This window comes from Sylvia atricapilla, chromosome 1 (assembly GCF_009819655.1).
Source record: "Sylvia atricapilla isolate bSylAtr1 chromosome 1, bSylAtr1.pri, whole genome shotgun sequence".
Taxonomy (NCBI): domain Eukaryota; kingdom Metazoa; phylum Chordata; class Aves; order Passeriformes; family Sylviidae; genus Sylvia; species Sylvia atricapilla.
Genome location: NC_089140.1, coordinates 19,482,189 through 19,494,835, shown reverse-complemented (window position 1 = coordinate 19,494,835; position 12,647 = coordinate 19,482,189). Strand labels below are relative to the sequence as shown.

Genomic DNA, 12,647 nt, shown 5'->3' with positions numbered 1-12,647 from the left:
AAAGTCACTCCACTGTATGGTGATAATGTACCACTTTCATATGCTGCGAAATTTACTGTATGCTAATGGATCTGCAATTACCTAATTTCTGTCATTTGAGCCATTGGATGACTTAAGGAAGTAGTTTAATTTTCCAATACATCATTTCCAGTGTAGAGGAGGGAGTGGAGATGAAGATTTTAGACTCTTCTCAAAAGTGCCTACTGACAGAAGGCAAGGGGCACAAATTCAAAAACCAGGAAATTTCATGTGAACACAATAAAGCACTTTACTGTGAGGATCACCCAACAAAAGTGGTTGTCCAAAGAGGTTGCTGAGTCTCCATCTATTGATATCATCCAAAATCCAGCTGGACATGGTCCCACACAACCTGCCATGCCAGGGGTGTCTGAGTGGGTTGGACTAGAGGGGTCTTGAGAGGTCAAAAGAACAGAATAAAGAGACAGATATCAATTTGGAGAGATTTTGTGTGTGTCAGTGCACAGGGGTTTCTGTATTTCAAAGCTGAAAATTTAAGTATTGAGGTTCGGTGATCTTTTTTTACTATCCGTTTAAAATATATGGATTACATTTTAATACTGTATGGTCACTCTATTTAATATTACTTTGAGTACATATTGAAACTAAACCAAAAGTTTAGTTTTCCTTCTGCTTCAATGAGAAGGCAGTTCCTCAGTCTGTAAAATTCAGTAAGTACCAGTATTTGAGGAGATTAATACCCTGACAAAAATAACAGCTCCTCTCAAAATATGGGCCTGCACAACGGTAAATAACATAGTGTTCTGATGGGACTGTGTTTAAGAATATGCCACATTTTAGTCATCTTTGAAGGAAAAAGTGAAACACATTACAATGAATACAGTCAAATTAAATTCTCCTAAATGTCTTTTTGCAGAACTTGAAGCCCTAGACTGAAAGGCAATCTAAGGTTATCAGAGTGCTTTTGAAGTGTTGCATTTGGGGTTATCAGAACTGTTTCAATTACTGTTGGCTGAAATTATGCACACTGTGCACTGAACTAAAAAATAACTTACGTAAGTTTCTTTATAGTCTTACAGTCCAGGGATGGCTGAATCTCAGCACTCTGGATTTGAATCTAATATTTTATGCACGAGTTACTAAGTTTCTCTCATTTTATGAGATGATTTTCCTTCACCTTCGGAGATGAACACAAATTGTTATAAAACAGATTTGTATATTAAATATCATAAGAGAAATTTCTCGGCAGTTCATACAATCAGAGCAGTAGTTTTTCTAAACTCTTCAAAAAAAATTGAATGTCTTTAAAAGGCTGTAAAACTTTATTTATTATGCAAATGTTTATAACAGTGATTTTCCTCAGTTTAAAATATTATTTTCAAAAAAATATAATTATGAGCAGAATAAAGCCTTTTGCCTGTCTGCTTTTCAACAGCTAACAGAACCCTTTTTTATAGAATGTCCACAACAAACACACCAGGGAAACAGTTATGTTGATGCTGAATTGAATTTTCTTCCAGCAAAACATCCTAACTTTAAAGCTTTGGGCAAGGCAAATAGAGTAGTCTCAAAATTTATAATGTGACATTGAAAGAGCGAGACCAAATAATATCTGTTGAAAGCAGTAAACCCCTAAAGCCATGGTGTATAATAGTTAACAAATTTAAAAGACTATCCTTTTATTTAATTGCAATACTGATTTAAATGTCCTGTTGGTTTCAGTTGGAGAGAATCCCAGGGAATGCCCTGCCCTCACTGATTTTGTGTGTGGGAATAAGGATTGTGTGGAGTCTCAGTTCATCTGTGACTACAAACCAGACTGTGAAGACCTATCAGATGAAGCTGACTGCAGTAAGTATCTTTTTGTGTGTTAATCTAATCTTCAGTTAAAATTATAACCTTAAATTCTGTAACATAGTTTAGGTGAGCTCATAAAGATGAAGCTCAGAAGATGATCACAAGCAGGTTGCCTTCTTCCCAGCTTGAAAGGTCTGACATTTTCACATCCTCAGAGATATTTGCTGCAAAAGTACTCAAGTGTGGTTTAGTTTCCAAATAGTAACTAACTAAAACCAAAGGTTAAATACTCATAGAAATGCGACACCAAGCCAAAAACAAGCTTAAGGGTTAAAAAATAGACTTGAGGAATTAAATCAAAGAGTTACAGTAAATATTAACTCTGAGGAAAAAAATGTAAGCTTGTTTATTAATGTAAAGAAGGTGTTGAAAGGAAATATCAATGTGGAATGGAAGAGCTCACCAAGTAAACTTATGTACAATAACATTTAGGCATGACTCTGCCATAAAAAGGTGACTATTCAAAAATAAGCTTGTCTTTCCTTTCAAATCAATTCTGTCTTTGTGATCTGAGTAGTGTGAGTACAGTTTCATTCGTTGTTCTTGCTTCTACCTCAGAGCTCTGAAAATATTTTATTGTCATTTCTCTAGTCCAACAAAATAGTTGGAAAAAAATGAGTCTATTTATCTTTGCCTGCGTCCTAATAGATACTGAGACACAATTTTTCTGAATTCTTTGAAGAATTTTTCAGCACTCTTTGCTGAGGCTGATTGAGATGGAAAGACAGCTCCATTTAAAAATCTGGATCAAGTTAATGGGGTTTCCAAATCGGGCCTAAAAGTCAAAAGTAGTTTGTGCCCTTGCTTCTGCTCCTGCTCCATATCTTTGTTTATTTACAATTATGATCTGGACTGGAAATTTAGAGTAGAAAGATTAAGTAGTCCATATATGCAGCTCACTAATCAGTCTAACTGTTAATCTTTGAGCTGGAGGGTCAAATTCTGCCATAATGTAGGTATGCTCAAAAGTGAATTTGATAGATAAATGAATCCACATATCAGTTCAATGTTCATCCTTTGTGGAAGTAAAAATACTTCTTTGAAATAAGCCAATATTTTGTGATCCCTTGAAAGTCAAGGGCCTTTTTTCTTGCATGAGGTAGCTACATGCTCGACTGAACAGGATTACAAAAGTAATGACCCTTTATTGGATGATGCACATTATAATGCTTTTACCAGGCTGCAGACTTACTTATTAAATAAGATGCTAAAATGTCACTATAGGAGATTTAACTTGGAGTTTCTCCCGTTCATAAAAGTAAATAGCAACTGTGAAGCATAAAAGCCAAAGATAGTGTCAATATTTCTGATCTCTACCTCCTGTAGTGCTTTGTGTTGCAGTGAACTTTGAGAATCATATTCATGGAAACAAATTTGCATTGAATAATAACTTAAAAATACTAAGTTTTTAAAAGTAGACTAGAAGATAGATTTTAAACAGCTAATCTATATTTCTTGTATAAAGTATTAAACTTTTTTCAAGACCCAGGCAAAATGTACCAAAATATTCTGTAAACTCACCCTTCTAACATTTTCCAGACATAACAGATACACATTAAATTTGAATTACAGTCCAAAGTGAACTGTTCAGTAAAGATATTCAGAAAACTATGGAGACACTTGATTTATTCTCTAAATATTGTTAGAGAATGTAGTAACTTCCTTGGGGGAGGGTGTTGTTCTGTGTTTTCTGGAAGGACTCTTTTCTTAGTCAGATAATAGATTGGAACATTTCAGGCCATAAATTATCTTGAATCAGAGTAAAGCAATTCAGTCTTTGCTATACTGAAGAAAAGCTTTTCCAAGGAGAGAAAAAAAATACTGATATTCACTTTAAAAAAAAACAGACTGAAATATATTTTTATTGTAGATGGAAAGGCTGTAGATACGTCAAAATATTTTCATCAGTCTTCAGTCTTGCTGTCTCTACCAAAGTGGAATGCAGAGATACAGTAGTCTGGCATTCAGAATGCTCAGATAAGCCTCAGGTATAATACTTCTCTGTCTGCTCTATTTAGTTCCAACAAATGATGCCTTATATTAAGATAAACACACTTTTTCTCTGAGCATATATCTCATAGATGGAAATAAACAATATTAAAGGGCACATAATGCCTTCTAGATATGGAAACCTGATTTTTTTAATGAAAACAAAACAGGAGCGGCTTAATCAGAGAAGAAATTATAACAGGCACAGAGAAATCCCTTCATAGCCTAACCTGTCCCATCACAAGTGGTTATGGCCACATTTGTCTGCAGTTTTCTGCTTTCGATTGAGATCAAGGTCTGAGCTTATTTCACATTCTACTATAGTTTTATACAAGTGTGACTCCAAAGAAGTAAATGGAGCATAATCTACTCAGCAGCAATCTCTGTATGCAGGATTTACAACAGGACCTGTATGAAATGAACTGCATCCACATAGGCTGATGGACTTTTCTTTAATAAACTCATGGAAATTACTTACTCTGTGTTTCATTCAGTCCAGTCAGGCAATCTTGCAAAATTTTGATTCTCTTTCAGTATGCTGCTGGAAGTACCGAGGTGAAAAAACTACACATGAAAGCAGTTTCAATTTTCATGAATTGCAGCCAACTATACACACAGATTTGATTAATAGCAAACCTCAGTGTTGATGAACCAACTAGAGGAGTGCTTGAATTATTGAAATAAAAGCATTTTTTCCAATAAATGGAGCAATCTTCATCTGCTGGCTTCTAAATAGAGTATGCTTACCCATAAAAAAGCCACCCAGCAGGTGCAGATAGAGCACATGACTTTGTCAGCTCAGTAAGTACTATTCATAAATATTTATTAATAATTGCCTTCTCAATACACCATTAATATATTAGGCTAAAAATCCTGAAGTCAGGTATTCTCTTGTGGCTAGTAAAAATCCTAAATGGATTTGGACTTTGATCTTGTTAGAGATGCACAAGAAAATGTATTTTTTTTAATAGTGGGTACCCTTTATTCCACCTGTGTGTGAGGTTGTTTATTGTTTAAGTTAGGCTTTTATTAGGCTTACATGATGTTTGTAATACAATACCAATGCAGATGCTCACTATATTTGACCAGCACTAGCAAAATCACAGAAGGGTCAAGGTGGAAAGGCACCACTGGACATTATCTAATTCAACCTCCTGCTTCTAACAACAATTCACTGCAATAGGTTGCACAGGGCTCTGCCACACAGGGTTTGAATATCTTAAAAAATGGACACTCCAAAATTTATCTGGGCAACTTATATCACTGTTTTACCAGTTAAAAAAATGTTTGATTCTTAGTCTTAAAAATTGCTTCCTCTATTTGTGCTTCCTCTCTTGTCCTGCTACTGGGCACCACTGAGAAAAGTCAGTCTTCTTCTTCTTTAAACCATCCCAAAAGGTGTCTATATACACTGAAAAAAATCCATTTGAGCATTCTCATCTCTAGACTGAACAGTCCCAGCTCGCAGAGTCTGTGCTCAGGAGGCACTTCAGTCCTTGCAGTACAGTAAGTGCAGTATAGTAAGTACATTACAGGACAGTGCAAATTCTCCTCCTAGCATTCAGTGTTTTGATCCAGTGAATAACCTATATTGGATCAAAATTATACATATTTTAAGATATTTGTCTTACCCATGTAACTAAAGTGACACTAATTTTTACAGAGAACAAAAGCCTACAGGGTTACAGTGTGTGTGTAGACCTCGCTCATACACAGTTTTAAGATAATGATGTTTTCATAAAGAATGGCCTCAGTTTTTCTTTTAAAATCAAAGTAGAAAACAGGAAAAAAAACAAAAGAGATTACTAGGAGGTAATTAAATCTATTATTGTTATCTATATCCTTTAGACTCAGACAATAATGAATAAATAATTGTATTTTAATATTGCAGAATATTTCTAGATCAAGAAACATTCTAAATCCTCAAACCTGCTATGAACAGTCACAGTCAGACCTGTATCTCAAAGGCATGGCTGATTTTGATGTTTAATATTTTGCAACATTTTTCCAAAGTCTCCTCACTGGTGTTGCCTGCGCTCACACTCAGCAATTGTGTAGCTGCTGCTGCTTTATAACCAAGGAAAAGGTGGTTTGGAGCCAACAGAAGAAATTGTGGTCCTCTTTCATTCATCTGTACCATACCATTTCTATAATTTTGTTGATTAATTACTTTTCCAAAGTAACCTGAAGCAGCAGAGGCAGAGTTAGAAATGGGCAGTTTAACTCAGATCTCCTGAATGTATTCAATGAGTGTCCCAATCACTGGAACATCTCTATCATCATAGAGCTGCTGTCAGACATAATATTTACAAGGCAAACATATGCTTATGAAAAATGCACACTGTGGAAGGGCACTCCAGTTTTACTAGCTAATTGTCTGGAAATCATTCTTTCCATTTACCTTGGACAAGAACTGAATTTGGTGAAGTCATTGGTTCGTCATGGACATTTATCTGTAATAAAGTTTATACTTGCTCTTAGAGTGAAGAATGAGTTTTTCCTTTCTTCATTAACTATCACATATTATTTATGTCTGTGCAAGGAATTTAGAGAATCACAGTCTTAGCCACACAGAACCCTTTCTATTTCCATTTTTAGTGTGCACAGTATAGCACCTTTATTTAGAGCTGGCATGATAATTTACTTTTTGCTGTATTTTCAGGTTACTACATAAGTATTCCTGGAAGCTGTAACTTTGAAACACGAGATCAAGAGTGGACAACTGCATGTGGATTAACACAAGACACTACTGATGATTTTGACTGGAATATCAGCAACGGTGCTGTAACAGGGCTAAGAGATCCTCATACTGACCACACACCAGGTATTGCCACATCTACTGCATCGCTTCTGGGAAAATAAAATATTCACTGAATTAAAAAAAAAAATACAAGAATTGTAGATTTGTGCCAAGATAACAGCACATCTCATTGTGATCAGCAGATTCGAACCATTCATGGGAATGGTTCAAATCTGTGCCAGGAAATGTTCAGACTGGACATTAGGAAGCATTTCTTTACCAATAGAGAGGCCAAACACTGGAACAGGCTTCCTAGAGGTGGTCAGTGCCCCCAGCCTTTCAGTATTTAGAAGGCATTTGGACAATGCCCTTAAGAGTACTGTTTATCTTGGGCAGCCCTGAACTGATGAGCCAGTTGGACTAGATGATTATTTTAGCTCTCTTCCAACTGAAATAATACTATTCCTTTGTATTCAACTCTAATAAAACATTTCAGCTACATAACATCAGCTTCTGACATTAAAAGATGAATTCTCTGAAATCCTAACTGGCCACAGTATACTCTTTTCCTTGTCAATATTTTAAATAATATACTTTTCCTGGAGTGTGTTACCATTCTAATGAATTTTGGGAAAATATGCAATCATATGCAAGATGAGGAGCAAAGTGTGTAGGTGTGTGAGAAATGCTTGAGGCTCCTACCTTGATTTAACTTTTCTCCCTGACACTGGCTTGTCAGAAACGTTGTTACAGAAGTTCTTCCCAAGATATTTCTGACAAATTGCTGCCACAGCCCCTGTTGATTGTCAGGAGAATGAAATATATTGATAGGCAATTACAATAATCTGTGTTAGGTAGTAAGCATAATTACATATTGTATTACATAAATATTAAAAGTTATATTCTTTATATTATACAATATATCTGGCTGGGATATTAATTTCCATCACAAATGTACCAATATCTATTTGAGAAGTAGTTAACTTTCTTTCCAGAAGCTTTAATGTTAGAATCCCTATCTTAATTTCCATCTAATCAACAAAGTACGGTTAGTATTCAATCTAGAAGTACCAAAATTTTTACCGTTTTTCTCTTGGGTTTGTAAGAAGCATCATCTCCAGATTTTTATTCCTTTATTTTGTATTTCATGTTTTAAAAATCAATAGAGACACCTTATCATGAATGGCTGTAGCCCACTTCTGTCCAACTTGTTTATCTTCCCTTTTCCTTTATTCTGCACCTGCTGCAGGAATTGCTCACCTGATGATGAGGGAACAGCTTACCTACCACAAATCACAGCTTTTGCAGACATTCCTACTAGTTTATGTTGCAGGCTGTAAATCTGGAAGTGCATTCCTCTTGGAAAGGGACAGAACAGACAAGGTAGAAGTAGAAACTATTGCAGCTGTTCCAGGCAAGCTGTTTCTTGCAAATAAATAGTTTGACTTACTTCCTTGCTGTTACTTTGATGCAATGCGATAACAAAATAACCACTAGCCCCTGGCTTTTTAAGGAGATTTTGTGTGTTTTTCTATTTAAGTTTCTGTCATTTAATTAGTTCTTTGTTTCTGTGAAATTACCCAGCAATTGTAAGAAAAACAAAAAGTTGATAAAAAGTGAAGCAAAAGGAAAACAAAATTAGAGCAAACTGTTAACAAAATTATCCAGATTTGTATTTTACTTTTAAATTACCCAAGCAAGATATATTCACATTAGCTGCCGAGGAATTGCTTGTCAGAATTGCCAACAGTCTGCAATACTTGGAAATATCTATCAGTCCATCAGGTTTAGGCTAGATGTTAGGAAAAGGTTCTTCACCCAGAGGGTGGCTGAGCACTGGAAAAGCTCCACAGGGAAGCTCCCCAGCACCAGCCTGACAGAGTTCAAGACATGTTTGGACAATGCTCTCAGGCACAGGGTGTGACTCTTGGGGTGTCCTGTGTAGAGCCAGGAGTTGGACTTTGATGATCCTTGTGCTTCTCTTCCAGGACAGGTTATTCCATGCTTCTGTCTAGCACAAGGGACATTTAGGACAAGAAACGTCTTTTTATACTGAAAGAGCAGAGGCTTACATTAGAAATTAGGAAATTAGAAAGAAGTTCTTTACTCAGAAGGCAGTGAAACACTGGAAAAATCTGTGCAGAAGCTGTGGATGCCCCATCCTTGGAAGTGTTCAAGACCAGGCTGGATGTGTTCTGAGAAGCCTGATGCCGTGGGTGGCATCCCTACCCATGGCATGGGGTTGGAACAAGATCATTTTTAAGGGCCTTTTCAACCCATGCTACTTTGAAATTCTGTAAAATACACAAAGCATTAGCAAAGATCTCCATACAGCCGTTGTATGGTATACATGTATATGGTAAAAAGAAAAAAAAAACATAAAAAATACTAGTATCTGTGTTTATAAAAATGCTTATAAACTAAAGCATAAAATACTATTGGAAAACTCTAAATGTTTTTTATCTTTTTTTTTTTTAAGGTAAAGGTCAGAGGTTTTTGTATGTCAACTCATCAGCCCAAAAAGAAGGAAACAGAGCAAGGATAATTACCACAAAATTCTTCCCACCTAGTCTTGGTGTCTGTAGAGTTCGCTTCTGGTTCTGGATGTTTGCTTCTCGGCAGACAGGAATCTTAAAGGTAAAAGTCCTTCGACTGCATTGTGTCATAATAATACTTGTCATGTACTAGTTGCATTTTTGTGTCTAGGATTACCAAAATCTCAGGAATTTTTGTTAACAGTACTGCAGTTACACCTATATACAAATCTCCTCCTGACAGGATCAAGTGACAATTCTGCCTTAGTTTTAGTTCCACTTGAAGTTGTTTAACTATGTATGTAAGAATTAACACTGACTAGCATACTAAAACTTACCCGATACCAGCACAGTATTCACTCAAATAGAGGCAATTTCTAATACTTAGTAGTTTAAAATAAATGTTTAAAAAATTAATGTAACCATAGGTGAGAGGTGTTTTATTAAAACATTTAACTGTATTAAAAATTACAGCCTATGGTTCCATGAAACTGTCATCTTGCTGTTCCCCAAACACCCTTAAGAAGAACACTCTTTGTTGTTAAGCAATCTAGTAACAGCCTAAGGAGGGATGTGACCCCTTGGCAAACAACTCACTTCATGTGACTCACTGAATAAATATGTTGCACAGTTCCTTTTTAAGTGTGAGAAAGACTCCTATCTGTGAAGTTTGTTAAATTTTGAAAATAGAGATTATGTTAATTTTTTAGTCAGTGACAGAATATAAATTAGTCTGTGTTAAAAGTGAACAAAAATATTTTTGTAGTCTTGGACATTGAAATAAATCAGGAAGTTTTTTTACCACTGTTTCCTCCACTGGAAAAGATTATCATAGCACTGTTCCATGGGATCATAGTGCAACTAGGCTGGAAGAGCCTCAGGTCCAACCTCTTGCTCTAAGTAGAGTCAGCTACAAGATAATGCTGGATTGCTCAGAAATTTACCCAGTCTTGAAAATGTCCATAAATGGAGACTGCTCAGCCTGTAAGGGCAACTTGTGCCACTGGTAAACTCTCCACCTTCTCTTTCCATCCAGCCCAAGGATAATGTTATCCTTCATTCCACCTTTTTTCTTCTATTTTCTTTTTTTTTTTTTGGTAATATTTTCAGGATGGGGTTTGCATATAAATTTTATCTATAGCACCTAGTTTATTACTCTGAGTATTGCCGTACATTTACTTATTGATTAAAATAAGTTGTATTTCATGAAGTTCATATAAGCAGCAGTAAAAAGCAAACACAAATCCCCTTTTTTAATCTGTTGATAGCTAAAATGCTGTGAGATTATCTATGATTAACTATCTGTTTAAATTCAAGTATCCCAGACCTCAAAGCATGTAAGATTGATGATGAGACCCTTTGAAGGAGCTTTTGAATGTTTTCAAGCATCACAGAACACTTTGCATTTGTGAATAAGGAGATGTGTGTGGCCTGTGTGTGAGTTAGTAGGCTGACAGCCAGGGCTGGCTTATTAATTGTTTTGTTTTTTTCTCTTTTTAAGCAGACTAGTTTAATTTACTCTCATTGCCTCAATTTCATAAAGAATTGTCTGACTCCCACATCCAAAGTTCCTGTTTATGGCTTTGCTACATGTACTCTTTACATAGACATGTATTCACAACAGACTGAAGCACTCAGCAAGGAATATCATCCCATCACAGAATCAATTTGCCTTTGTGGACATTTTGCTCTTTTCTATCAAACTAATAAGCTATTTCAGTATCAACTGTTGCTCTTATTAAATCAAGAATATAAATTAACTGTACCCATTCAAGTGAGAAAAGAAAAAAGCCTAAAAAGAACAAAAATGAAAAGCAATAAAATCAACAGCCCAAAACTTCTAAAACAGCTCTGTGAAGATTTTTTTTTCGGTTTGCACTGGAGGTGAAAGAAGTCAAACTGTAATAGGAAGTTTGAATAATGTGCCAGAATATAATAACACCAGTACAAAAGCTGATATAGTTCTTATCTGAAAGACAGCTATCTGGTCGAGTCTGAATTTAAAAAAATAATAAAAGGACTGCAGATACAGGACATACTAAGATGTGTGATTAAAATGACATACATGGAATGGGTAAAAGAAAGATAAAAATGAACATTGTAATGGTATAGGAAATAGACATGGTAGATCTACACAAAATAATGTGAAGTTATGGGGACAATCCTATTCTTACTCAGAAAAGGAACTAGTCAGTGAGGAAAAGGGAAAAGGAAATTGAAATACTTCTATTCTGAATTCACAATGCATATTTCGATTGCACAATTCCATTGTCATAAACAATGTATTCTGTATTTTGTTCATAGAGAAAACAAAAGTCTGGGCTATTATTTTTTTTAGAAAAGACACAATGTTTACAGCAACTCTTGCACTAACAGAATGGACGCTATTTAAAAGAGATCTGAATACTCCTGCTTCAATCAATCATTAACCAACAGGAGAAAAAAAAAGGCACCATAGTGATTAAGAACAAACCCACTAGCTTTCCTTAGAAGTATTTGGAAAGAGTCTTTGAAAGAGGACTTTTCCAGCACTAAATACAAGCCTGGTCTAATGTATCAATTAATATGCTCTGGGCAAAAATACCTCTTAATACAAACGAATCTTGCTGCATTATGCAGTAAATGTGAATTTAAAAGAAACTCCTCACATTTATCTTTACATTTTTATGACTGCTTTGTTGAATTTAATGGTGTAGGAGAGCAGTTTCAGCAAAAAATTAATGTGGTTTTCACATCTGTTTCATTCCAATGGAAAATCTATTGATCATCTGTCAGTTAGACTGAAAAACTCAGTGTTTATTATGCTTCTCTCCCCATTTACCTCAGGACAGTTTACCATACTCATACAGTGGAGAATTAAAACTGAAATTAATTGCTGATGTGATAGTACAGCTAATATATCAATTTTCTGCCTTAGTATTTGTTGATACTAACAGAACTGATTTATAATAAATTTTGGTATAAGACAGGTCAATTTTACTCAGAAAAGCTAAATATTTTATTATTTCAAACTAATGTTTAGGCAAAATTTTTATTACTTCAAACAAAGGTTAAGGGGAATAAAGAGAAAGAGGTAATTAATTTTTTAAGTGCTTCTCTATTGGGACAATGAAATATGATACAATTTTGTAATCTGATTTGTGGACTTAAAAGAAACAATTTCGGTCTGTCTCTGGTGGGACTTTAGTCCAAGGAAGACATGCAATGATGACTGCTGAGGAACGTGAAGGGCTTAAAGGCATGATCCTACAGATGTAAAGCAGAAAACACAGCATCATTATTCACTGGAGTCAATGGAAATTCTCAGCTGACACAACTTTCTGGTGACTAATGAAGTGGAAATACAGGTTCTCTTTCTCAAGATTTTCCTGTTTCCTCAGACGGCAATTAAAGGCTCAATTAAAGTTGTCAGTGCTGGGAGAATACATCTCTTATTACACACCCTTCAGACGTGTATTGGTTTCTTATTTATTTGGCAGTTCAGGTGGAATACAGTACCTTCCACCATTCCAACTGTTGGATTCAGGCAAGATCAGGAAAATAATATA

At 35.4% G+C, this 12,647-nt stretch overlaps 1 protein-coding gene across 1 annotated transcript in view; it reads left to right on the top strand.

Moving 5' to 3' along the window:
- Positions 1-12,647, top strand: part of MALRD1 (MAM and LDL receptor class A domain containing 1) — a 229,147-nt gene that overhangs the window by 144,032 nt on the left and 72,468 nt on the right. Inside the window, 3 exon segments of the mRNA XM_066316924.1 lie at positions 1,702-1,830; positions 6,488-6,649; positions 9,045-9,202. Of these exon segments, the coding sequence (XP_066173021.1) occupies positions 1,702-1,830; positions 6,488-6,649; positions 9,045-9,202 (449 nt within the window).